Source organism: Brachionichthys hirsutus, unplaced genomic scaffold (assembly GCF_040956055.1).
Source record: "Brachionichthys hirsutus isolate HB-005 unplaced genomic scaffold, CSIRO-AGI_Bhir_v1 contig_790, whole genome shotgun sequence".
NCBI lineage: Eukaryota > Metazoa > Chordata > Actinopteri > Lophiiformes > Brachionichthyidae > Brachionichthys > Brachionichthys hirsutus.
In genome coordinates this window covers 438,555-466,538 of record NW_027180324.1, presented here as the reverse complement: position 1 = coordinate 466,538, position 27,984 = coordinate 438,555, and the positions used below count along the sequence as shown (strand labels likewise).

Genomic DNA, 27,984 nt, shown 5'->3' with positions numbered 1-27,984 from the left:
TTCTCCACTTCACCCTGTCCTTTGCATCGTCCTCCCCAACACCAGCCACTCTCATGTCCTCCCTCACTATGTCCATGTATCTTCTCCTGGGTCGACCTCTAGCCCTGTTCCCTGGCAGTTCCATCCTCAGCATCCTTCTACAGATATAGTCCCCGTCTCTCCTCTGGACATGTCCAAACCATCGAAGTCTGGCCTCTCTGACCTCGTCTCAAACGTCTAACCTTCACTGTCCCTCTTTGCCTGTGTGAATGTAGTGAGCGAGTGAATGTCGGTGGTGGTCAGGAGGACTGATGGTGCAAATTGGCAGCCTAATTTTGGATATTCAACTACTGATTAGGATTAGGATTAGCTGCTTGCTGTGCCTGGTTGGTTAGATGTGGTTGGATGTGAGCAGAACTCAGGTCAGCAAAACTGAAATAGCCCTGCTAACAACCCGTTCCACCCAAGATGAAAGTAAACCTCAGATTACTGAATGAGTGTGCTGCACGATAAACTCAGCCTGGCACCGGGTTGGTCCTGCTCTTCCATGGTCAGCCCACCAGGAGGAGGCAAAGCGTGAACTAAACCTAATCCCAGTCGACATGAATGAGTGAAAGAGTTCAACCGCATAAATCTGGACTGTCATGTTCCCTGTAAACAATTAGACATTTAAATTCAGAAAACAAAAATCAATACCTATTTTAAAAAATATAGATATTTACCAGGACTGTCGTGGATATCGGGCCACATAATCAGCACAGACTGAGCTCTGTGGAAACAGGATGGATCAAATGACACTGAATATGGGGACAGTCAGTGAAGACAGTCCAACAGCTGTTGGTGTGCGCTAGCAGGGCGTCTCTGCACTGTCAGGCATCATCTGGACCAGGACCACTCCGGAATATTAATCAGTCTGGGAACCATCAGCAGCCGTTTCTGATGGACATCTGCTACATTTCAGTTTACAGCCGGTACTGGCAAGACCAGAGGCAGCCACTGGAATACGGAATGGGCCTTCTACTGGAAGGCCAGTATATGTAATAGTCCACTTTATGGCAGGTCTATCCAGTGAGTAAAAGTTTCTATTGGATGTTAAAGTGGTCACGGAGGAGAAAGTTCAACTGGAAACAAATGATGCTACTGATGATCCTCAAATAAAAGCTAGTGGACCAAACTCAAGGGATGTGAAAGAGCCAAAAACAGTTGTAATAATCTAAACCAGGAATAATGCTAAATCAAGTCAGGGAGATAAAGAATGTCAACTGTTATGTAATATATTGTCATGAAATGTGATTAAACTGAGGATGAATGAGAATGTTTTTACTGAATAACGAAAGGGAAAAAATTAGGGACGTCCCTATTTCCAATCACGTGATCGGAAATCGAGCCCGATCACGTGCTTGCAGACCCGATCAGTACTCGGAGACATATGGATAGTCATTCTCATATATCTATCAGATCTGGAGTTACGCTGTGGCACAGTGAGCCCCCTCTCCTACACACAGGAACGGTAACGCGTGCAGCGTGACGTCACTTCCTGTGACGCTTCCTGTGACGCTTTGACTTGAAAACAGTGCTACGTATAAAGTCCAGGGATAATCACAGTCTAACAAATATTGTCAAGAAATTAGCATCAATCTATTCAAGACTTGTTGAAGAATCTATCTATATATAGTGTGTGGGTCAAAGCAGTGGACTGAGAAGACCGACAAATGGAACAGAAAACCACAGACATTTGTTCTATTTAATTAATAGAAATCACTAATTGATATAAAATGTAAAAAAAAAAAGAAGAAGTTTAACTTCAGTCACTTGACAATGCACGGATTAAGACATATGCAGCCTTTACAGGCTTCTGGAGGAACGAAGTCAAGCATCTAATATTTAATTATTTTAGCATTTGTCTTTGCAAAGTTGAAATGCACACTTCACAAACATAATCAGATGTAAAATCCACGTTGATATACAAAAGCGCCGCTACAAAGTACCTTTAGGTGGACGCCCTCTTAGGACTATGACAGCGCCACTGATGTAGCCGTATGACTAAATGTTACACAATTGAGACGCAATAAAACCCTTCCTGGCAGCATTGTAAACGTAAAACATGACACTTTTGTGATCACCGTTCATGAAGGTATCCACTGATTACATCGGCAAGTTGACTTATTTTCACAAAATAATCTACCATAATGCAAATTAACAATTCAGTACCCTACAAGAGACGACGTGAAATGAATAAGCTCGGATAGTTTTCAAACTAAAAGAGGTGTCAAACAGAATTTGAACATCAACAAAAGGAGGCCTATTAAAATTCCCAAGTAACAGTTTCTTCCTTGACGAACATTGCAGTTCAGCTCCTATATCATCAGTTGAATACATACTTTCCTATTTCCAAGACTATAAGCAGTCTCAAACCTGCCCAGTAAGCCGTCTTTGGATGGCAAAATGTGTCCCGTCGAGTGTTCTAAAATAAATATAGGTCTGTGCCACTATAAGGGCACTGAACCAATCCAGGTTTTGTCTTTTGAATTCTCTAGTGGGTGGTTCATCCTCTGGATGTCTTTAAAGGCCTTTAGTGCGTCTGCCTCTTTCTCCCCGAGGCAGGCTCAAATGTCTATTTTGATTTTGTCCAGACAGTTGTCGATCTTTGTGAGTGTCTTTTTGATGCGCAACGCTGTTAATCTGGCCGATGGGTTCTGGTACCAGCACTCCTTCATGAGTTTAGCCATGGAGGTTAAAGTCTGAAAAATAATTGGGAGAAGTTAATCAATGAGCACGTCCCTTGTCTACAGTAGAATATTATTACTGTGCTTCTATTTGTGCCTATTAAAAGCAGGAGGACCTGAATCATCTGGTGCTGGCCGTTTAAATTACTCACTGGGTCTGAAAACCATCTGTTTGGGATGACAGGCCTCTGCTGATCCACACACACAACCTTCTTCATATCCTCAAAACTGGGATCGCTTGGGACCACGTCATGAAAAGGTGGCTTGTAGTCTTCCACAATGCCTAGAGTTGGGCCAAAGAAAGAAATCAGTTTTCTTTCATATCATAAAATCAAGTGTAAATGAAAGCTATATCAACAAACGTCGAGCATCTGAAACGCATCAAGGTGTGTAAGAAGGATTCATGCGGTGGCCTGGCTGCTTCGCTCATGATTCGTTTTGGTCTCTTAACTTGCGAACTTCCGTTCCTGGCTAAAATAAAGGCTTGATCATGAACTCGCTCTGGAGTGCAGCCGTGAAACAAAAGAGAGATGTGGTTCCTTTGGAGTAGATGAATACTTTAAGTGTTGCTGAAAGCCCGGTTTCTACCGTAAGGCAATAAATCTATGTGAATGGAGGATGAAGGTTTTATAACACATTAGTTGCCTCTGGCTTCTTACAGCAAATCTTTTTGTCAATAACTCAAAAGCTTTTACTTTGTCTGAGTTGAAGCAGCGATGCTTTAGCGCCGACAAGAATCACGGAACCACAGACCGTAGAACTCAAGCTGCCGTGCTGGTTTTATTCTGTTTGAATCTCTCTCTTGATTCCTCAGGGATCAAGAGAGAGATTCATCCAGTGGCTCAAACTCCAACCTCACATCTCAAACAGCTGCATGTATAAAATAAAATAATTTTATAAACAAGCAGGTCTAAAGGAATCCAGCAGGATCGTGTATTGAATGTACCAACCGTTGCTGACTGTCCTCCTGGCAATCTCCCATAGGACGAGGCCCAGAGCCCAGATGTCCACCCTCCTGTAGGACTCAAAACAGTCCATTTGGATGGAGTCATCGAGCACTTCAGGGGCCATGTAGCGCTTCGTGCCCACTTTAGGATTGTTCCCCACATCCAGTTCATTGGTGTCTTGGAAATGCATGACCGCCAGACCTAGTATGAATGAATGAGCGAGCTACTATTCAAAATGGTTCAAATTACTTCATTAACAATATTTTAACATTTTAATTAAAAAAAAATATTCTCCCTCGGTAAGCCCAGAATACAGAATCATGTTAGTGACTTCAAGGCTCGTTGGAGGATTTATTTTACTTAATCCCCTCAATCCCTGCATACCTGACGAAACACCTCCAAAGATTTAGTGACACCCACAGCCACAACACTAGAGGGAGCTCAAACAACAACCCAAGTACCCCCTCCTATAAGACAAACATGGGTAAATCATCTTTTTACAATACTGCACCTTGCCCCCATTTTTTCCTCCACCTACGTTGTACATATTGGGTGTCTTTTTAATGTATTGTTTTTTTGCATCAATTGAGTAATTTATTTGGTATTATTAAACGTCGATGATTTATGTACTAAGGACTTCCAATGGACCGCAAGGGCTTTTTTGAAATGATCCTCTTAGACAGGATGTTTGTCTGTACTTGTACTGTAATACATGCTACTGTTTGTCTGTACTTGTACTTGTTCAATCCATCTTAAAAGCATGTGCACATGAAGGTTCAACTTTTTTATTTCACACCTGGGCAAGTTGCAAAGCAGGCCTGAGCTGCTGAACGATCCTCATGATCATAAAGACACGTCTCAAACTCCCTGCATGTCCCCTCAAGCTAATGAATGAATGAGCACATAAATCAAGCTGCCGCCAGGAGTTCAAACAGTGAAGCAAGCCACATGCCAAGATTCCCGTCTGGGGACGCACGACTAAAACCACTCCAGCAATCAGTCCTGCTCCCGACACAGAATCCACTCCAGCTTAATAAATTGCTTAACAGACAAACAAAATCCGGCATGTCTGTCAGAACAGCAAGATGCGTCATCACGGTGAAGCCTGTAAACATGTCAAGCCTTGCATCTTAATTATTTTTAATTCGTGCATCTGCAAACGGAACATTGGAACGTTAGATAAAGTAGTCCCAGTTCCCCTTAATGTGTTTTTGATTAGGCACTTTTAGAAGCAGTGGCTCCTCCTAAATTAACAACTAATAGATGCCAGCAGAGTGTTGTTACTGTCGAAGCACTGCCCATAAATCCTAATGTTCTATTCATTCATCCAGTGGCTCAAACTCCAACCTCACATCTCAAACAGCTGTTTAGTTGTCTTGTTGACCGTTTAGCCCAAAGCTGATGGTCATAGTTAGTGTTTGGGAGACTCCAGGATTCATAACCAAGACTGTAACGACTGTCTGTTAGTTTAAGGGGGAGTAGGGAGACACAAATACACACAACATATTCTTCATGTCAATCAAATAAATTCTCACCAAGGTCGGCAACGCAACATTGCCCATTCTTTTTAACCAATATGTTTTTGCTCTTGAGGTCGCGATGGGCGATGGCCGGTTTGCCCTGAGTGCCAAAGATCTGGACGTGGAGGTGGGCCAAGCCGCTAGCGATGGAGAGAGCCATGCGGAGGCAGCCGGGGGCGTCCAGCGTGCTGAGCTGCAGGTAGTCATACAAGGAGCCCATCTCATGGAAGTGAGTGATCAGCCACAGCTGAGTGCTGGAGTTCCTCGAGGTCATGTCTGAAGCTATGAAGCCTGCGTTGGGACAAATACGGCGCATTTCAGAAAACGTTTAGTCAGAAACACAAAACAGCATGTCGGTAAAACATGTCTGGGACTGACGTGATAATAAAAAGACAATGGCACATTTATTGGTGTCAATTTATAGATAGATTTATAGATTCAGCTGTTGATATTTCTGTAATATAAAAGCTCATCTACTCTAGGTTATCTTTGCAGATAGGCTGAATGAGATGTATTAAAGAAAGCCCGCATAATAAAACACATTTGTTGCGTCACGCAATCAAAATAAATGAAGTCCATGTGGTCCATACCCAGGATGTTCTCGTGTCTCAGCAGCACCGTGTTGTAGATCTCCGTCTCTCTAAACCAGGATTTCTCATCTCTGGAGGAGAAGATTTTGACTGCGACACTCTCTCCCTGCCACTGACCCCTCCACACCTCACCATAACGGCCCTTACCTGTATGGAAAAAAAAGGATGACAGAAATGTCTTCTTGCTGCTGTGATGGGATCAGTGGCCTTGTTGTTGAACTTATTGTCAGGAGGGCAGAGGAGGGGAGTTGCACTGAGTTTTCTGTGTAAGAGTTCTGCAAGCCAGTCCAGACCTGCAGAGTTAATTGGGCCTTTTTACCTACGGCTAGAAGGCCATGTTTCCACCACCATCTCTCTGCCTGCCTGTTAGCAGGATTATACCAAATGATTTGACAGATCTTCATGAAACTTGGTGGGAGGAGGAACACGTTGTACCGAGAAACGGATCCTGACAGATCAACGCATTTTGGGTCACTTTCATCATTATAAGATGGAGCCGTTTTCACCATTTCCTTCTACCACACATTTTAGGCACTCAGCAAGAAGAACCCATTACTTTTGGAAGTGAATCCAGATTTATTTTACCGGATTTATTTTTTAGATAGATTCAGGAGTTTCTAGCACTTCTCTGGCGTGGATTAAGATTTTTCTTAATTATAAGGCACTGTTGGGTATCCTCTTCATCTTTTTAGTAACCTGGTGCTCGGGTAAGACTGACTCACTTCACTTCTCTACTGTCATCAAGCATTTACATGCAGAGCAAACAGTCCTGCAACATTCAACAAAGATAAGTCTTTGCTGTAAGCAAGCATTTGGCTGATACTAATCTCCAGTGACGCTTGTGTCTGAGTCCTATAATAAATATGCTCACTAGGTATGTACGTGCAGGTGCATGTTTTCTGCCTATCACCAACAGCATATAGATGGTGTCCCATGCATCAGGTGTCCCCTGATGGACTCTGATATACTGATGTCAGTGCTTTTCTGTTTTTTGTGAAGAAAACAAAAATCGATTCATGCATGACTAACACTCAATGATACACTTCGACAAAACAGTCTAAAGCTGCACATCCTATTGAATGCTACACCTGCAAGCGTTTGCATTTGGAGCTTACTGATACTTGGTTTAAGTTTTCTACGTCTCGTGGCATCCCTCGTTGTAGGTTGCACACATGAGACATGGTTAAACCAACAAACTGTGCCAGTCAGCTGCTCTCCTGCTGGCTCAGAGGCAGACCAACAACATCTCGGTATCCATTTAGCAGGGCTTTACTGCATTTTTTGCATTTTCAGTGGGTGTGCCCCACTGGAATGAAGGTGGGAGGAGAGTTTTCGGACACAGCAGCTTATAACAGGACACTTACCCACACACTCATTAAGTGTGATTTGTCGTGCAACAGTTCTCTGAACAAGGAAAGGCAGTCCTGAGCCACTTCCTGAAGTGCAGGAGTGATCCAGCAGATCCTAGGAAACAGAAAAACAGTGAGTAAAGAGCTTGTGTGTTTATTTTAGGTGAACCGGTTGAACGACAACCTCTCCAAAGGAATCTTGTGTTTTGAGCCTTAAAAAAGATGATATAAGGAGCATCTGTGAGTCAGATGGTGACGAATACAAGCAAGCTGCCTATGATTCAGCACCCACATGGGCTCAAAGGATGCGTGTGCCAGGATGTAGTGCATTATTAGGCGCGTCAATCCTCGATCATGCAGAGTGCCCCCTGCTGATTGCACAACAGAAGTGCGGTCCTCTCACTGGTGATTGGTGTGGGCGCTAGAGATTTCATCTAATCCAAGGGCCAGACTTGAAAAACAGATGCAATGCTGCTAAGCCTTTTATTTTTATCACAGTTATGAGACATGCAGCATCCTGCTGCCACCAGAGGAGGGCAGTGCAGAGCGTTAAAGTTAGCAGATGCCCCACGAAACAAAGGACTAAACCGAGAGGAGAGAATGAGGGCTGAAAACAACAAAGAAAGCATGACGCCTCAGATAAACAGACACATTTACAGGGGAATGCACAATAGAGTTATAAAATGAATGACCAGTTGCTCCGCAGAGAGTTAAAATCCCCCCTCATTGTTGCAGGAGGATTGTTTTAGGTGGGCCGGGGCATTAAGCATTAGGATGCAACCAGGCCTCGACCGTCTCATTATAGCCAGCAAGCTACAGAGCGACAACAAGTGCATTTCACCAGCGTGTTTTTCAGAGCCACACTGCTGCTCATAATCATCTTTTTCATAATGCTGCCAAGTCCTTTTTAATTACACACAAACAAACATTCTGTGGCACCTCGTTTTGGCATTTCACGGCCAAGTGCATTGATGGACTGGAAACAGCTTGAAAGAAAGCCAACTATTTGTTTATATATCTCTCACACACACACACACACACACACACACAGTCCTTAAGGTGGTGTACATCTGCACAAGTTTCATCATCTAGTTCATAATCTAGGTTTTCAGATTATTAATGCTCCGACAGCCACAAAGACGAGTGTGTAGCTCCAAGTGTGCAGCACATGCTTCCATTACATTAGAAGCCCAGTAACACATCCTGATGCTCATCTCAGTGAAACGGGCGGTACCCGCAATGATTTCTGTCAGCTCAGCTAAACCGTGAGCCGTTCCTGCTGAACTTGATTATATAGCTGGTGGGCGAGCCAGTCAACGGTACTGGGCTGTAGTTCTGACGAAACCCTGACCGCAGGACTCCACCTCGACTGGATCGGTTTAGTGGGCCTCCGAACACGAAGCGCCCGGCAGAAAACTACAATCCGTGGTTGAGTGGAGAGAAAATGAATAGCAAAAGACTTTACTCTAGCAGAGTGGAAAAATGACTGAGAAGATCAAAACAACAATTTAATTCCAGCTACAGCACCGCCTACACTTGCGCGCACACACACACACACACAGAGATGGGCGCCATCCTTGCACTGCACATCCAAAATGTCTCTCTTTATACATTTACAGTATTTTACTGTACTTTAAACCAAGTAATGCATCTGTAGATCATTTCTAAACATGAACTAAACCAAAGGAAGCTCATATCAGAAGCATTTAAGACTTTGTCAAATGTCCAATGGCCCAGATTGAAATCACATGGAAGTAAACCTTTGATTACAGCACCACCATAAGAACTTTAAACAGGAGACGGTCATCATTTATTATGCTGCAGTGTCAATCATTTTTATCTGATGCAAAGAAGATGTGAAGTAAAAACGTATCCAATGGTTCTAAGCGCATCCTTTTAGAAGTGGGATTGTTGTTGCACGTTAGAACATTTGGCCTTCCAGCCATCTAAATGACTGACAGGTCTTTAAGCAGCCGACCTCTCACCAGACAGCAGCTTCCTCCTGATTATGAGCTCATTAATTATATCCCATTCATGTTTCCTGCCGCTGTAAAATGTATTTTAAATCTCAATCAGCTCAGAAAATAGCAGAGATCTCAAGTCCATTTCTTTATTTTAAATTATAATTGATCCATTCCATGAAAAATATTTCACTGAACCTGATGAAATTTATTAAACCATGTAACCATTTGTATTCTTTGGAGCTGAAGGGCACCGACTGTTAAACCACCTCAGAAAGCAGCGATGCTACAACGTAACTAGTTCAGACGGTAGCCCCACGCCTCAGAGGCTGTCAGCAATTTACAGACTGAATAATCGACACGGCTATCAATTATAATATTAAGCAGCACACAACTCACCGCCAGAGTGCTCTCCCCGACGTTGGATGCTATGAGGCCATCGATTGTTCCGTACTCGGCATCTCGTGATGTAAGCCTCTCCATTTGGTTCTGGTGGATGCGTCTGAACACGAGGATGGCGACAGCAGAGAGGACCACGAGGACCATGATGGGAACCACGATAATGATAACCAGAGTAGTCACACTGTAGCTGGAGATCCGATCGGCTGTGAGGGGACAGAAACATTTCCCTCAGGCCATCATTCCATCCATCATTCAAGGATTCAAGTCGGCGCCAGTGTCTGTGGACAAAACTTAAAAGCTGCAGTGACAAACCTTGGTGTGATGCTAGACAGTGCTTTGAAGTTTGATGCTCAGATTAGCTGTGGTGAAGTGCAGCTCAGGCAAACTGTCCATAGCCAAACCCTTTGAGATTTTAATTCATGCTTTTTATCACAAACACTTTAGATTGTTTCCCTCTATGTCGGCCACCCTCAGTCATCCATCGCCCGACTGCAACGTGTACAAAACGCGGCTGCTCGGCTTTTAACGGGCACTAAGAAGCAAGAGCATATCCAGCACTAAGGTCTTTGCATTGGCTCATTTAAAAATATTTTATATTTGGTTTTAAATGTCTTCATGCAGCCCGACGGCCCCGCATGCTCCCTCAGGCCGGCCGACCACTCCCTGCTGGTTGTTCCTAAAACAAGAGGGGACCGTTCTTTTGCCGGCATTGGTCCAAAAATGTGGAATCCGCTGCCTCTGCCCCTCAGACAGTCACTCCCTCTCTTCAAATCCACACTTTAAACACACACCTTTTCTTCCTGGCTTATAACACGGCATGAGAAGCTGGACTTTTGAATGTGCTCTATGCTTTTATTGTTTTTTGAATAAATGATTTCACTGCTGTGTTCAGCACTTTGCCCAACTTTGTTGTTTTAAAGTGCTTTACAAATAAAGTTGGATTGGATCATTTTAATCATTCTTTAGATGTGAAATAAAGATATAATGTAATGAGAGTATTTTTCTGACATGCGACCACATTTACTGAGGCTCAACCACACGGGTTTGTAGCACCTATGTGGGCCGTCTGAAGGAACCAGTTCTGGGAGGGGGGTGTTCACAGCACACATGCACATTCATTCATTCATGAACACACACCGAGAGGATCTCATCAAGTCAGCAGAGGCCAGCCTGAGGAACTGACCACCACTCATACTTTCCAAACATTCCATAGGAAAGACGGCTCAGCTCTGCCTGCAGCACAACGATCCCCTTTCATCACTGAAATGATGCAGCCTTTCAGCCACACACCAATAGAAAGCCAGAAAACCTGAACCACCACGTGGGAGAGGGCGGCTCCTCTCGCATCCATGTCAGAAAGACATGTTTGACATGATTCTTGTGTTTGTGGCAGAGTGAAAGAGTCAATAGTGTAAAATATAAAACAAAAACCATAGTGATTATATCTGTTTTGTGGCAAAATTATCACGAATATAATCCCTAATCCCTAACAGCATAAAAAGTTAGAATACTAGAATTTCAGCTATAAAATATAAACCACTGCTGTACTGAGAAAAGAACAGGTAGAATAATAAGAATAAATAAAAAGGACAAGAACCACCCACCCAGGTGGCATTAGCCTCTGGACTCTGTCAGCCCGCTCGGACCACGCTGAGGACAGAGGGAGGTGGACCGTGACAATCATAGTCAAATTCTCCTTTTGGCTGGCCCACCACCTCCCCCTGTTCCTGTTCCATGAGGTGTCAGGAGAGTAACTCCGTGCAGCTCAGGCCGAGAGAGCAACCCGAAACAGCTGCGGCAGACAATTTCACAGCGATCATATTGCTGTGTCAGCAGAAAACCAAGGGAAGAGTGTGCTGCTTTGTCTAAAAAAGTAACAACCCACACGATCATTCTCACTCTGAATGGATGAAAAAGAGTTCACTGCACAAATCCAGAGGGAGCTCCCGAACATCTTCGCTTGAAGGGTAGAGGAAGGTTCAGGCATGAGATGCATTGTGGGTAGTAGAGTACTGTACCTTTGACAGGCAGCTCCACAGTGCTGTTCATGTTACACAGATGCCCGTGGCAGCACTCAACAATCTGGTCCCTGGAAGGCGGGGTCTTGCATGTCAACGTGCTCTGCTCATAGACCTTAAAGCAGCCTTTCTGGTACACCAGGGATCCGGTGTTGACGGTGACGGAGGAGAAACACTGGTGGCCCATGCAGCGATTCCCCGTCGCACAGGAGCTGCCCTCACAGACGCACTCGTGCTCCTCTTTGACCGAGGGCTTCATTTCCTCCTCTGCAAAACATTCAGACGTAAGTAAACAAATCCCCCACATGAAACGGCTACAACTATTCTTACAGTATAATAAAACTAATTATAGCATTTTATGGTGAATTATGAAATGAAAACGTTAACATTAAGAAAATTTTAGATGATGAGTAGCACTGTGTGAAAACTGACATCATCACAAGAATGAGACACTGTTTTGTGTTTCTTTTTTGCTGCTGAAAGTAGCAGAATTGCTAATAGCACATACGCCTCAGCCACCGTGTGGACGTACGGGGCAGACGGTGCCAGCTGGATTAAAATCTAAATGAAGACTTTCGACCGCTGCAGAGGCACATCATGATCCAGAGATACCTGCACAAGCACTGGAGCTTTCCAGGCCCGTCGCATGACCAATAAGCTTGTTTTAATGATGGACTGTTGGCTTTCATTTCAGTGAAACTACGCTTAAATCAGGTATATTCCTCTTTTACAAGGCAATTTATCCCACATTGACTGGCTACTTCTACTCTTTAAGCGTGTTGGGGTGAGAAGCAGATTTGCCCCTGCTGAGACAGGGTAGGTACAGTCCGTCTCCTCTGGGGTTTCAAGCCACATTTCATGTCTGTGCTCGTGGATTATAGCTCCATATCACAGCTCGAAGTTGCTTTTTCATAGAAGTAGGACAAATCCATACCACCCAATGCCAGGAGTTATAAAATAATCAGCAGCCACCTTTCCCTGGAGCTTGCACAGTGACGTTCATGTTGCACAGATGGCCCTGGCAACACTTGACAACACGGGCCGATGAGGGTGGCGTGGCACACGTGGCTCTGCCCTCCTCGTCATCCCTCAGGCAGCCCTTCTGTTGGACGGCCGCCCCATCAATCATCTTCCACGAGGAGAAACACTGCTGGCCCATGCAGCGGCGGTCTGGCTCACACACCCCGCCCTCACACACACAGTCCTGGTTCCTGAGAACTGGTCTGCCAGCAGGCAGGTCTGTACCTGGTGAGAGCAAAGCGCTAAGGTGTCTTTCTGTTCACATCTGTTAGATCAACTCACATATTAATGGTTTCTTGCAGAACAATTTTCCTGCTGATTTAACGTACAATGGTCTCAATAAAACATGTGGCTTAATTTCTGAGCAAACTTCAAGTTCCTAACGTTGATTTGCATCCAACTTTGAAAATGTCAAACTCTGTGCTTTGCACCAGCACAAAACTCAGTTATCACAAGTAAACTGGAGAATGTGGAAAACACAGAGCACAACGTATAGAGAAATGACACTTCATTAGATTAGTAAATTGCAGAACACACATCTACCTTTCACTGGAGACTGCAAGGAGACATTCAGGTTACACAGATCCCCACTGCAGCATTCTATCACCAGCTCAGGAGTTGGAGTGCTACCGCAGCGTGCAGACCCTTCCTCAGTATCAGCGACGCAGCCCCTCTGGAGAACCGATGTCCCATTCGGCGTAGAGAGGGAGGCGAAGCACTGCTGGCCAAAACATCGGCCCCCACCGCTGCAGGATGCTCCGTCGCACAAACATTCAGAGTTTGACACAATGACATCGCCTGCAAAAGAATAAACAATTAGATCTCCAAATGGCCCCAAACTGTGCTGAGATGACAAGCATCACGTTTCCCTCTTGTAAAGCTGCATTTAGAGACACTTACCTTCCAAACTCAAACAGGAAGAGAGCAGGACGATCCAAACCAATTGAAACAGGCCCCCAGCACACATTGTAGAACTACAGGGGAAGAAAGAGAACACTAAAATCAGGGAACTGCTCCAACAAATGTGCTGGAATGCTATCCAAGGATAAAGATTTGATTTCTATCCATTTGTTTTTCAAAAAATGGGACACTGTTGAATGAGACAGAAGGACTGACGGACAGTATTACAGTATTATTTCTTATTTTCAGAAAGAGTCAACACCAAGTTTAAAATTCTCAAGTAAAGTGGGTCTCATGCCTTCCTGTTGTCCTGGCAACAAGACATTGAGTGGCAAGCAATGGGGAGACTGGTGCTCTTCTATTGGTTCCCTCAGAGTGTGTATGTGTGTGTGTGTGCGTGCGTGCGCGTGGAGACAGGCTGCTTGGCAGTGAGGGAGGAGAAGCAGACAGACAAGAGGAGGACGGAGGAGAGGAGCGCAGCAGGGAGAATGAATGTGGGTGCCCAAACGCCATCGTTCAGAGACCTGGAAACAGCCTAATCCTTCAATAGTTAATGCGTCTGCACAGACGAGTCGTGTTTGCTGCAGCCATGCACAGATTTTAATAAACCACCAGTTTAAAAATCACACGATAATCCAAAGGAAATCAACCGCACAGTTCTACAGACGAGGAGTGTTCTGTGGAGTCAGTTCTACAGACGAGGAGTGTTCTGTGGAGTCAGTTCTACAGACGAGGAGTGTTCCGTGGAGTCAGTTCTACACAGACGAGGAGTGTTCTGTGGAGTCAGTTCTACACAGATGAGGAGTGTTCTGTGGAGTCAGTTCTACAGACGAGGAGTGTTCTGTGGAGTCAGTACTACACAGACGAGGAGTGTTCTGTGGAGTCAGTTCTACAGACGAGGAGTGTTCTGTGGAGTCAGTTCTACACAGACGAGGAGTGTTCTGTGGAGTCAGTTCTACAGACGAGGAGTGTTCTGTGGAGTCAGTTCTACAGACGAGGAGTGTTCTGTGGAGTCAGTTCTACACAGATGAGGAGTGTTCTGTGGAGTCAGTACTACACAGACGAGGAGTGTTCTGTGGAGTCAGTTCTACAGACGAGGAGTGTTCTGTGGAGTCAGTTCTACACAGACGAGGAGTGTTCTGTGGAGTCAGTTCTACAGACGAGGAGTGTTCTGTGGAGTCAGTTCTACAGACGAGGAGTGTTCTGTGGAGTCAGTTCTACACAGACGAGGAGTGTTCTGTGGAGTCAGTTCTACAGACGAGGAGTGTTCTGTGGAGTCATCCTCGCCTGCAGCGCGCCCTGCTTACGCCATGCTGAGCACCAGGGCCGTGTCTGAGGCATGACACGGCCCTGGTGCCCCCCCCCCCCCCCCCCCACCCCCCACCAAGGCCTTTGTGTCCATGTCAGACATAAATGATTAAAGATGTAATGTTAGCGTTACCGACGGCAGCGTCTATACGGGCCGCTCTCACACAGACCACATGCTGGTGCTTTAATAGGAGCACAAAACAGATGCCGTCACACAGAGATAATCAGGAGCTCTGTCTGCTCCGTTTGGACCTGGGAGGAAGCAGGGGGGGGGGGGGGCAGGAGAGCATGATGATGCAACAACAGTTTAGCTGGGGGGCAACAGGGGGGCAGTGGGTCATGAGCAGCGCAAAACAACAGGGCCAGTGTGGGAGAGATGTGCAGCGTGCAACATTGAGGTAGGTTAAAGGGAGGGAAATGGGACAAAGAGGTGTCTGATGTCAACACCCTCGGGGACAGCAGGACGCGGGCACCATGCTGGTAAGGGAGGGGCGGCTCGGCTATTGTGAACCCCCCCCCAGGGGGGCACAGGATAAAGAGATAAGCCCAGGAGTTGAAGACAATAGTCTGGGGCGCATACTGAAGCCTTGACAAAAAGCGATCGTCTGACTGGTTATCTTGCTTCTGGTTCATGCATCACCAATACAGAAAGACATGCAGAAAGACAGACAGCTGACAGATCAATGACTCGCCTCAATCAACTAAGCCGCCAGGCCTCAGTTAATAGCTCCAATTACAGTCGGTCAATGACTCCCCGTGTCTTAGCTGAAGTCTACAACTGAAATACCTTCGCTGGGGCTCTGCAGCATCTCTCCCATGCAGACACATGGCCTTAAATAAGTTATCATTCACAGAGCAGTGTAATGAGTTGCATTAATGCCTTTCCTAGGTGCAGCGTGCACGTGCACACACACACACACACACACACACACACACACACACACAAACTGCACCTGTATATGGGCCCTCAAAATGATTAGATAATCCCTTGATTGTCATCACTTCATCACTTCAGCCGCCCTTCAAGCCGTTAGAACTGTTCCCATTCATCTGTGGAAAACCAGCCGGGTGAGCGATACACTATTTCCATAACTACGTCCACATAATCACTGAACGTCAGTGTTCATTAAATGAGGCAGCGCCAATAAATGACGGGAGAATTTGTATTATCACACTGTGATTAGACGTTTACTATAAAAGAGTGATAAAAATGAGCACAAGGAAATTAAATAGCTAATTGCAATCATGTGCGTGGCAACAGTTAAAATGTGATGATAATGACAGCCCCGCCTGCCTGCGTTGCACGTTGGCCAATTGATTTTGCAAAAAGCAAAATGGAATCGCCCCACATGCGTCCACAGCATACGAGGCGTAATTAGGTGGGAGCGAATCACTGAGTCGTTAGCGCTTAGCAGCTTAGCTTGACAACACAGCCAAGACTAGTCTGGAGACCGCAGAGGAGATAGCAATTGCTTCTGCAGATGCTAGCCCTGCCTATCTGAACAGACAACTTCATGCCACTGTGAATCTGTGTGTGTGTGTGTGTGTGCGCATGTGTGTTGCAGCCCTTTATCCCTGCATACTGAATTCACTGTCAGAGTTCTGCAGTGTGTTCAAAGCACTGACATGACATCCTGCCAAGGGTGCGCTCTTCCCCCCCCTCTTTTTTGGCTAGCCACCCCCCCCCCCCCCCTCTCCCTTTATCTTCCTCCTACAGCCTGTGATGTGGTGTTCTAACAGGAAAGCAGTGCAGATTCCACATGACTATAATAAGTGAAGACATATTTTCACACGTTTACTGCCAGATGTAATGTTTTTAGTGTAGTGTAATGCTGAGCAGTTTGTACAGCCGGGTAAGTTTCACATTTTATTATCGAGTCTCATGAAAGTTTATTCTCTTCAGCGTCCCGTTAGATGATCCTTATTTGAGAGGTATACATTTTAATAACTCAGCATTTACAAGTAAAACAGATGATCAACCTGTAAAATACAGTAAGCCATCAAGAACACTTGGCCAGGGTGAAATTTGATTGTATTGCCAAGATAATACATTGAAAGTGAAACTAAATCTGTAACAACAGCATAGTTATACAATAGTAATACTAATATGTAGATATGTATCCTTAATGAGTAATATCAAGCTGGTTTTATGTACATATAGCTGCAGTCTTGAAAGTAAGATCATCACCTAAATCAACTACTTGGTAGGATCTACGCTTTTACTTTAGTTGAAATACTTCTCCCACCTCAGGCATTTGGGCCGAGGGTATCAAGGCTTCTGCGATGCGTCAGCACTGACCTTGCGTACGAACGTATAGAGACCACATTGAGCTCGACACAAGGCGGTAAAAGTGTTTACAACCCAGAGAGAAATAACTGAAATAGTGGCCCAGTGAAAAATATGTTGGGTTGACTCCTGCCGAGTTGCTTGCTAGGGGGGCTTGAAAGCGATCCTCCATATCAAGGCTCCAATTATATGATGGCAGGTTTGGACGCCACGTTTTCTCCCCAGACTCTTTCCAGTGTTCCACCTCCAGAGGGCTATCTTGATAACCACTTCTCTAAGAAGTTGAGCGGCGCTTAATGCGATTAGACGCGGATGATTAAACATGCCGCTCACATGCTAAAACAACTCAAGCCAGAAGGAAGGACGGAGACAGACGAGGTGATTTCATACACTTTGAGGAGCTGGTGCACATTCCCACCTACACGGCGTGTTTAAATCAACAACATCCTCTGACAAATAGTTGATACTAAAGCATTTTTGGTACGTTTCATATTCAGGTCGCAACGAAGGAAAGAATGACAAACACTACTTTGTCTGATGAGCACGGTGCATCACTGAGGTTGGGGAGGGAGGAGGCCCTGCAGGAGCTGCTGAGTCATCAAGCTGGCAAATGGGGGAGTCTGTGTCTGAGCTGGCAGACTGGCAGTTACCATGGCACAAATAGCCCAAGCACTGAGGAAACTGCAGTGCAGGTCCTGTTGTTCGTGTCCTTGTCCCCGTCTCCAGATCCGGACCAAGCAGCCAAAGAGCCAGAACACCATCAGGGACCCACAGATGCTTCACTCCAAGGTGGATGTGGGTGTAAAACAGACCTGAGGGCGAAAGTCCTCCTCTTTGCAGCAGCCCACATTCATATTCACACTACAGCTCAGCAAATCAGTTTTCACTGCCCACAGTAAAATACAACAGTTGGGATGACTAACACCAAGTTAAAAAACACACAAGATTGCAATAAATCTTAGGGTAAATCAATCAAACATTAGTGATGGATTTCAGTGGGACAGCAAGTCAAGAATCACTTTATAATACACTTTGCAAATCCACAGTCAGGTGATCGAGTTCTTTTATCAAATCTTGTCTCAACAATCCTAATCCATGGTGCCTGAAAATAAGTCTCTGGCTGTTATCCCCATAGAGCTGGAGGCAAATCCATTCAGGACGGTTATAATGTGCCTTGTCAGTGGGCGAGTTGTTACGTATTTGGCTTATTACACTGCACGCTATGTAACATTAGTAAACTTGCAGATACTTGACATGTCACATTGCAGGCATGCATCTAATGAATCTTGCATTCAAAAGCTGCGTCTGGCTGTGCAATGTCAATTCTGACTGTATGATCAGTCTTCAATGAAATGCCAGGCTGAGATTTAAAATAAATACGTAAACACACACACAGACAAAACAGACCGACTGAAATCACCCCACTGTGTTCCGTTTGGTGTTCTTGTAAATGCCACGAAACGATCAACATGTGACTTGACTCATAATGCCAGTGATACTAACCATTTAATCCGAAATTAAAACGCTCACCAACGTTGAAGATTTAATGACCAATGTTTGAGCAGTATTTAGACCAAGCAACAACAGGTTGTTGTAGAAGAAAGATCAGCAAGGATGTGCCTATAGATCCCAAAAAAACATGTCATAACTCAAACAATGAATGGAACCAGAATAAAACAAAACTCCAGAGCTTTTAATTCCAAATAAAACATCATTTTGGGACTATCTAGTACTGATGGAGAAGTTTTCCCACCAGGTGCTCAATGAATGAAGCTTAGATCTGTACCTACAAATTAACAATTGATTAGTGGCTGCCATGATGTGAACTGAAACTGGTTTGCTTTCGGCGTATAGCAGGGAGTGTAAACGTGATATTAAATGGCATTTCATTTCATGACGACCTCTCAGGGCAGTTCTGTGACCTTGTTGATATCCAGTGTCACGCACTCAGGCTGTGAGAGACGGGTCATTGTACCGGATAGGAAGCTCGCTGACCTTTGGAAATACGGCTCGCTGGCCAAGCGCCTCATCAAATGGGCCATGAGGACTAATGTGGCCCATTGGAAAGCTTGTGCGATCTGCAGCGGCCAATCAGATTGAGCCAAACTCCATCTCTCTTGGATATACAGCATGTAAGCAGCTGCATCTTCTCACAATGAGACTACATGCAAACGTCCCATGCTAGGGTTTCCTCAAGCATGCATCGTATTAAACAGCATAACAGCTGAGGTGTACACACACACACACACACACACACACACACACACACACACAGAGTGTATTCAGCTCAAGTGAAATGAACTCAAAGACAATAGCAGCATCTTCTTCCTGCTTGAGTCCCGCCCTCCTTCTCACTTGTGTAGGACCAACACCTTCCTGACACTAACAGGCTACCATCGAAAAATGTACTTTTTAACACATGATCCACTGAAGTTCCATGACAAAGACCGCATGTCATCACCAGAGCAATGGCCCTCCAGTGAAGTAGTTGTTGGACAAAGGAAACAGGGGCAGCGGCGAGCAAACAGGCCGTTTGTTCCGGCTTTGTGGCATCGTGAAACGCATCGCCTACGTTTGAGGCAAACACACTTCTCAGCAGAGTAATGGCACTTTTGGTGGTTCTGTTATAGCTTTTTTGGTGTCGTGAGACTCAACTCAGAAGGTTTTACAACACTTTGAAGACACTGTTGGCATGTCTTCTACGCAAAGGTCACCATAGCAATTAGACATTAGTTTTCACACAGCCATCAAAACATCTGAAACAGCCAATTCAAACACGGACTTTATGGCTCCAAGTGATGTTTGCCAACAGAGGAATGCACAAATAACCTCCCTCCAAACGACCATCTCACAAAGTTCACTTCTCTGGGGAAATACTAGCCAAAAGGACACCTCGATTTATACTGCGGGACACCCTTTAAACATATTTTCTCCCTCTTGAGCGAGAAGTAAATCAGTCGGCCCAAACAGCCAGAGCAGCGCTCAGAGACTATTTCGTTTTGACTGATTCTCGGCCATTCCTTGCAGAGGTGGAGGAGTCAGGGGGCTAACATGATAACCTTTGCTGACCCAAACATCAACCAGCCTAAAGAGCATCATCCAACAGATAGCTTGAAACAACGTAATATGTACCCATGATGCGTACTGGGAGTAGCTGGTCATCAGCTACTCCCAGTCATATTTGTTGCTGACTCCATTCTGGATAACGACCCAAATGATACTCAGTGGTGAGATAGAGACCCCCCCCCCCCCCCTACATGACTGTGTTAAATTCCCTAAATATCGGTCAATAATCAATGGAGATATTGAAGAACAAATTACAGACAGACGCCGGCGATTACATAACCTCGGTAGATATTTTTACAGCAGTAAGGTATCGATATATTTTTAGAACTATGCAATTGCATATGTAATATTTATAATTTAAGTATGTACAGTAGTAGTAAATACAGTGATTTAGCAGCATGTTAAGGAGTAGTTACATTTTATTTACATTACATTAAGTTACATTTACACGATGTTACATTTACAACTGGCCCTTTGAGGGCAACCATAATGCTGATGTGGCCCTCGGACAAAATGAGTTTGACACCCCTGCTTTAAGCCTTTCCTCACACTTTTACAAATCAATGAAGTGAATCCTCTATTGCATTCACTTCCAGCTCAGTCAAAACAATGCCCCCCCCCCCCCCCATCAGGCATTCATAACTTGAAAAGAATACGCAGTAAAACGCTTTTAAGTCCCAGCAGTCCCACGCGGAGAAAAAAGTTTAAAAAGAGAAGTTGATAAAACAAATATAAAATTGTGTATTGCGTACCAAACCGAGACCCCTGTATTGTTGCACCCTGAATAAATAGTTAGGCTAGCTAAACAGCTGGAATGATTTTCAAAACATCTGGCAGGAGGCAGAAAATGGCATCACATTTGAGGTAGCTAGCATCTTTATCAGAGTGCCTCATATATGGTAAATGAAGGGATGCTAGCTATGGCTTATTTAGCACCTAACTTATCAGCTAGCTATCTACTACATTTGCATTTGATATTTGCAATTTAAACATTAAATACATATATTAGCCCATAATATCATCAAAACTTACTTCACTTGTTGTGCACAGGCTCAAATGTGTGGCTTTAATAGCTAGTCTTCTAGAAATCATCTGTGCATGTGATGGAGGAATGCACATGAGGAATGCAAAGTGCATGTAGGGGGTGTGGTCTCAATAGCCATGCAGTAAGCAGTGTGCATGTGCATGTGATGGAGGAATACACAGTGCCTGTAGGGGGCGTGGTCTCAATAGCCATGCAGTAAGCCGTGTGCATGTGCATGTGATGGAGGAATACACAGTGCCTGTAGGGGGCGTGGTCTCAATAGCCATGCAGTAAGCCGTGTGCATGTGCATGTGATGGAGGGATGCACAGTGCCTGTAGGGGGCGTGGTCTCAATAGCCATGCAGTAAGCAGTGTGCATGTGCATGTGCATGTGCATGTGCATGTGCATGTGCATGTGCATGTGCATGTGCATGTGCATGTGCATGTGATGGAGGGATGCACAGTGCATGTAGGGGGCGTGGTCTCAATAGCCATGCAGTAAGCAGTGTGCATGTGCATGTGATGGGGGGATGCACAGTGCATGTAGGGGGCGTGGTCTCAATAGCCATGCAGTAAGCAGTGTGCATGTGCTTGTGCATGTGCGTGTGATGGAGGGATGTCATGGATATTGAAGTTTACTTGAATGGCATCTGTTTGTTTTAGTCTATGCTAAAATAGACTTTCCCCAACTATATAGGAGCAAACCGTAAATTTTGGAAAATTCCCCGTTTATTCATAGCAGAGGGAACCAGCAATGGAAACAAAGCCATAACTTTACCCACTAACAGCTGAGCATTAAGAGAAGAGCACTGGAGCACTTGAAGGCCTCATAAATGTGTATTGCCGACTGTCTTCAGCGCCGTCTGAGACCGGTGTGGAGAGCGAAGCGTCACAGCCACCGCAGATCTATGCATTTGTAATAGAACAGTAATGTCTCGTCTCCCTTCTCTCCATCGCCACCGGACTTCCTTCATGCTTGGAAATAGAACAGAAATTAATAAGCTTGTACAGGGTCACGAAAAATGAGCATCTGGCAGATACACAGACACTTTGATTTCATCCTCTTTTTCCCTCCATCATCTTGTGTCATGCTGGGACTGCAGTGGCCGCGAGCCCCAGACAGCTCTACTCATCGTGATACATTTGGCTGATGATTATTAAAAAGGCGCAAGGATTTTTTTTACTAAAAATAACACTGCAGACAGAAGGCCCTTTTCTGCAGAGCTGGACACAAGCATGGAGCAGAAACAACAGTTCCCCTGCAGCCTGCTGCCTCTGATATTCCATCGTTACCAGTCAAACCTTTAGTAAGCAAATAGATACACGCAAAACGCAAACACACACACACAACTAAACTAGGAAAGCACTCAGAGAGTGCAGGCCTCCGCCAAGCAGCTCATTCTCCTTGTAGTTGCATTCACACAGTCGACATGGTGATCTGGATCATCATCAAAAGGTTCTAAATTGTTCTTGGTATCTTTTACTCAAGGCTGTCGGTCCGGCAGCAGAACACGGGAATAGAGCAGCGGCGAGAGAATCCAACATTAACGAATCAATGGAGGAAGAGGAGGAAGCAAGAAGAAGACCTGCAGCAACTCGGCTCCTGCGCTCTGCGACTCCGATCTCACCGAGACTGTCTAAACCCAAGTGAAGCAAACTAACTAGCAAACCAGATTATCATCATCGTCCCGGGTGGATTAACCAAAGAACTCCGGCCATTCAACGCTAAACTGCGAGCTGCGTGGGAGCGTTGGAAAGGCGAACACACATTCACCAAGACAGCGAGGCGACGCCGGGCGAGTTTCATCTTGAGAATAAGTTGAATAAAGTTTGACTTATGACCGTTTTGTTTCGCTTAATGCGCCTTAAAACCCGGTGCGCCCCATGTATGAAAATAAACCCGTTCATTGATGTTGCGCCTTATAACCAGGTGCGCTCTCTGGTCCGAAAAATACAGTATGTTGCTTAGAGACAGACAAGCCAACCCCCGCCATGGCGGAGGTACCGGTAATAACATAATGGTGCAACCCCCAAGACAAATCACGACCATTTTTGGTTTTCAGCTCACACCTCTCCCCTGCACTCACACTCACACACCTTATTTAACTTGAGCGCCGCCTACATGGAGGCGCAATAAGCCACAGAGTCTTGCTCAGACTTGATTGAAGCAGTCTATCGGTCTCATAACTGCAGCTCTCGTTAATGACTGAGTAACCTGATTACACACACACACACACACACACACAATCTGAGGGTTTTTAGAGCCCACACTTGCCCCTCCCTCCACTTGCATATTGTTCCAACCCAAACTACCTGCAGTTTTTGCAGCCGCCCCCCTAATCAATGTTTTGTGAGCATTTCTGTTGCTAGGTCGTCACTGTAAATGAGAATTGGTTCTCAAATCGGCGTTACCTGGTACAATACTTGATACACACAAGCTACGTTGCAAAAGTTCCAAACCAAGCTGGAACTTTTGGGGTTAAATGATGAATAAAGGATGTTTCATTTAGCCATTTATCAAGGTTCTTTGAGGCGGTTCTCAATCTTCCACCCGGTTTCCTCCAATCCATCCAATATTTAAGGATACTTGGCAAAACAGCGAAAAGCACATTTATTTAGCAATGTTTTAAAAGCAGAAAAGCCCAGACTCTTCCCCTTTATCCAGATACACTCCCTGCAACAATTGCTTTTTCCGTGGCACACCCAGCCCCCCCCCCCTCGTGCAGACTCAGACAAATATTGACCAACATGAAGGAAAACACCAGCTGTAAGTAACAGAGCTGACAGATCTCCCTGGTGATTCTCAAGGATACGATATTTCACTGAGGAGCAAATACGTCAGTGAAGCCTTTTCTCACAGTTTTTATGTTTGAAAGAACCGAGGAAATAAGCGCCAGTCACTTCAAATAGATAGCAAAACCACTCAAATACACAGACACTATTCTAATCAAGCAGGGTAAGAATACATTTTATTTTGGTTGCATTGTGCATAAATTACTCAGTTTATTCCAGATCAAACGTACCGTACCATAATTTCATGACTGTGAATACATTTCTAAATAAGAGTGAGTAATAGGGGCTGAAACTATTTCCTATTCTGTGGCAATAGTCTCCCCAAGAAAGTGTTAATAGAACTTATTAAATGTCTCTTTAAAGTTTACACCAGGGACCGGCAACCTCTCATGCGACTTTTCATTATACTCAAGCCTGGAGTGTCAACACTTACTACTTTAATAAAATCCTTTTTAAATGGTCTGTTTTTACAGTTTTCTGCAGTATCTAAACATGTTCACTTACCAGTAAGTGCCTTAGTGCACATCTATAAATCCGTGCTACGTAGGACACACAAAACTTACCGCAGTCGATAGGAAAGCCTCCTTTATGTATTCTCCATCAGCGAATGGTTTTCCTTGTTTCACTATGCAGCGAGAACGCTCTCCCCCCAGACAGAAAAAAACAACAACCACATTCTCCTTTATGAATATTTGGAAGGAAGGAAACTTTTTCTTCCGTGATGGGAAATAAACTGAATGTCTTGGGGTTTTGGACTGCATCACAAATTGATGTGGGTTAAACGACTATTGGTTACCTTTGACTGACAATATAATAAAACCGTTTTAACATACACATCTCCACACACACACACACACACACACACACACACACAACACAAAGTCTGGTTTCAGAAGATTTATTTTCTGCTCCATGGCTATTTCATGATGCTGGAAAGTCACCACAGCCAGTTCTATGTCTGGGAATACCAGACAGATATCCTCCAATCTGTTTGAAGAAGAATGTACCAGAGATAGGCCGTTATAATGCTGCTGTACAACAGGACGCATAAGGAATGAGGAGCGGACTCGATGCAGGGTGAGGGGATCCCAATTGGGTCTGCAGAACGGTTCGGACTCCCCGAGAGCCCTTTGAGTTGAACCACAGCTAAATTGAGAGTATTTGGCATCCTTTTTATCTGACCGCCAGACCCGACGAGCCAAATCCTTCAAGAACACCAAGCACCAAAAAAGCCACCAACGACTGCTCAGCTAAAGGGTTACGTTCTCCAGATCATAAACCAGACACGCAAACAACAGGAAGAACACTTAGAGATTCCTTCACTCCAGTCACAGCCTCTCCTGCGACTATTACTCACCAGAATGCCTCCTCCGCTTAACGAAAACTAATATTTACAACAACTTTGTATGGTTGGAAGAAAGTTCATTCAAAACCCTGATTGTTTATTAGGTTCAACAGCTCTGCAAAAACTAAATTATACTATAATAGTTTAAATAGCTCAGATATTAATAAGGTACAGCCCCCCCCCACGTTCAATAACCAAACAATCCATGACTGCAGTCTCAAAATGATTCAGCATTTCAAATATCAGGTTTCATAAAAGCACATAATGTGAAAATCAGTTGTTGCTAAAGTAACAGACTCCTACGAACTCAAACGTTTTGGGATGCTCTTCTGTGGACCAATGAAAGAAGCCTATCTGTTTGGCACTGTGAATCGGGGGGGCGTGGCGGTAGCTCAGTGGTGCTGTGGGGCTTCACGCCTGCAGCATGCAGAGGGTAAAATGGATTTGGATCAAACACACGATGATCCCAAGTCCACCAGGAACTCGTTTCAAAAGGAAGTCTTGGAGAATTTAAGAGTCGCTGTCAGTCGCCAAAAAAACCTCTGGTGGGACTTGAAGAAAGACGTTTCATCGTGCAGAACCAGGAACATCGTAGAACTGGAGGCGTTTGACCGTGAGAAACGGACCCGCACGCTTCAGGAATGCTGCCAGAACCGGATGTCCGGTTATCCGTCACATGTTCAGGTTTAAGAGTCTCTCAAAGTACTAAAGATGCTCATCACAAAGCCTTTTGTATTACAGGGAAATCAGCTCTAATACCTTTTGATTTAATGATCATCAATAGCTCATCAATAGTATATTTGACCAATAAATCTATTTGACACTTAAGTTACTAATTTTGCTTCCAAATGCATTTATGAGGCAAAGGAAAACTCACAAACAACAATGCATGCATTACACCACGAGCTGCTGGTTCAAATCCCTATGGATTAAACAGTCTCCTGAGCCAGACACTCTTAATCCATATGCATTCCGATCGCCACACACACACATGAAGGCGTTGACACCTTGATTGAATCATAAGTTTAGAACGGTGACTTCACAGCAACAAAACAAATAAAATACAACCCGAGCGGTCCTGCAGGCAATGAGGAGGACGACTAGTTAGACCTGATTAGTCGTAGGTGAGAATGCAGCTCTGCCAAAGCGAGGAAGCGGCACCGAGACGTCATCCTGGTGACTTCAGTGCGAGACACCCTCGTTCACACTTACTCTCCTCTGCGTGCTTTCAGGTGGCGTTAACACCTTCGTAATGAACTTGGCACCTTCTCATCAGCAGCTTGTAACAGTTTACCGCCCTGTAATTCATCTCAAGCACAGATTCCCCCGAAGGCCTGATTGATCCCAAACAGGAATCAAAAGCATGCAGCCAGCAGACTTTAGCTTCTTGTATGAGAACCACATTTATGGCATTTAAGTATTTCTTCACTGACAACAAATGAAACCACAGAGCATGGTAACCCCCCCCCCCCCCCCCCCCACACCCACACACACACACCCACACCCCCACAGGGGGCTCAGCGTGGGATGACGAGACACCATCAACCAGGATCGACCCTCTCAAAGATTATTAGCATCACAAAACAAACTCCTAACCGGGTCACAACTAGCCACGATGCGTCAAGCTCGATCTGATTGTGAAAATGGAGATTAAACCAACGAGAGGCGTCATCATTCACCAATACGTGATCGAATCATGTCGGTGTCTAGACTGAGCTGCGTCAATCGTAGTTTTTTTTTTTTTTTATGTTTCAGACGGGATCATTTTCTTTAAGAATTTAAAACTGAAAGATGTTCGGCTGCAGCAGAACAGGCCATCTCAGAGGCGTTTGCGTGAAAACACGTCACGATGCGTTTCCCAGCGAACTTCAACGACACGTCAAACATCTACATCCCAACGCGGCGCCTCCATTTAAAACAAAGTGAGGTTAACTTACCTGTCAAGGTGCCTTTCCGGGGCTCCGACACTGGCGCAGTCCGAACTACTCTGCCATCTCCCGAGAACTCACCGACGATGCCCGATTTGTTTTCCGAAGTCGGAGACGCAGCGCCTCCGCGACGCCGCCGTTCCCGTCCGTCCTTCGCTCGCCGTCCAGGCGGGAGGAGTCATAAAGAAAGCTCCGATGCGCTGCTCCGACGCGCTGCTCCGATGCGCTGCTCCGACGCGCTGCTCCGATGCGCTGCTCCGATGCGCTGCTCCGCGGCCGACGCTTCGCAACTCGCACCTAAGCGTCCGAAGGCGAAAGACTCGACCGGATCAGAGGAGGAAGTTTCCGCTCACAACTCACCGTGATTAGCGGGAGTAAAGCGCGACGGTGGCCGCCGCTTGTTCCGGTCCGCGCCTTCAAAATAAACCTTTGGAGTTCTCGAGGATGGCTTTTCTTTTTATTCGCGTCCTATTATCTGTTAGTAAACACGAAACCGGCGCGTTGCCGCCACCTAACGGCATGAAGCGTGAATTGCACAGTTGTCGTGACACAAGAACTCATTGATCTTTTTTCGTTTTGAGATACAGCAATTTAACCGGTCACTGTTTTGACATGTATTATATATTACGTAGATCCGGATTTTCTATGGGTTATTTGCTAGTTAAATGTCTGTTCATCTATTTGCTTGCAGACATTTATGGTAATTAATGTTTGAAATGTTCAACAAAAATGCACTCTAGCCATATTCTAGATGTGATTTTAATGATGACCAAGATCTGGATCAGGATTTTTTGAAAGAAGTATGTACCATTGTTAGATAA

At 45.0% G+C, this 27,984-nt stretch overlaps 1 protein-coding gene across 1 annotated transcript; it reads right to left on the bottom strand.

Moving 5' to 3' along the window:
* Window positions 1-1,759: 1,759 nt before the first annotated feature.
* Window positions 1,760-27,180, bottom strand: LOC137912758 (activin receptor type-1-like). The gene is made up of 12 exons (XM_068756896.1): window positions 27,173-27,180; window positions 13,413-13,486; window positions 13,056-13,310; window positions 12,465-12,737; window positions 11,493-11,759; window positions 9,472-9,677; window positions 7,127-7,226; window positions 5,763-5,909; window positions 5,188-5,463; window positions 3,656-3,853; window positions 2,858-2,988; window positions 1,760-2,720 (listed from the first exon to the last, which is right to left on the bottom strand). Exons 2-12 carry the CDS (start codon window positions 13,477-13,479, stop codon window positions 2,586-2,588), a joined length of 2,055 nt encoding a protein of 684 aa, XP_068612997.1. The 5' UTR covers window positions 13,480-13,486; window positions 27,173-27,180; the 3' UTR covers window positions 1,760-2,585.
* Window positions 27,181-27,984: the final 804 nt, after the last annotated feature.

Excerpts from the sequence above, each read along its gene's own strand:
- LOC137912758 (XM_068756896.1), bottom strand. The coding sequence starts at position 13,479 with ATGTGTGCTGGGGGCCTGTTTCAATTGGTTTGGATCGTCCTGCTCTCT. Across the intron at positions 13,311-13,412 it reads TTCCTGTTTGAGTTTGGAAG|GCGATGTCATTGTGTCAAAC; the intron begins GTAAGTGTCTCT and ends ATTCTTTTGCAG. Across the intron at positions 2,721-2,857 it reads ACAGATGGTTTTCAGACCCA|ACTTTAACCTCCATGGCTAA; the intron begins GTGAGTAATTTA and ends ATTATTTTTCAG.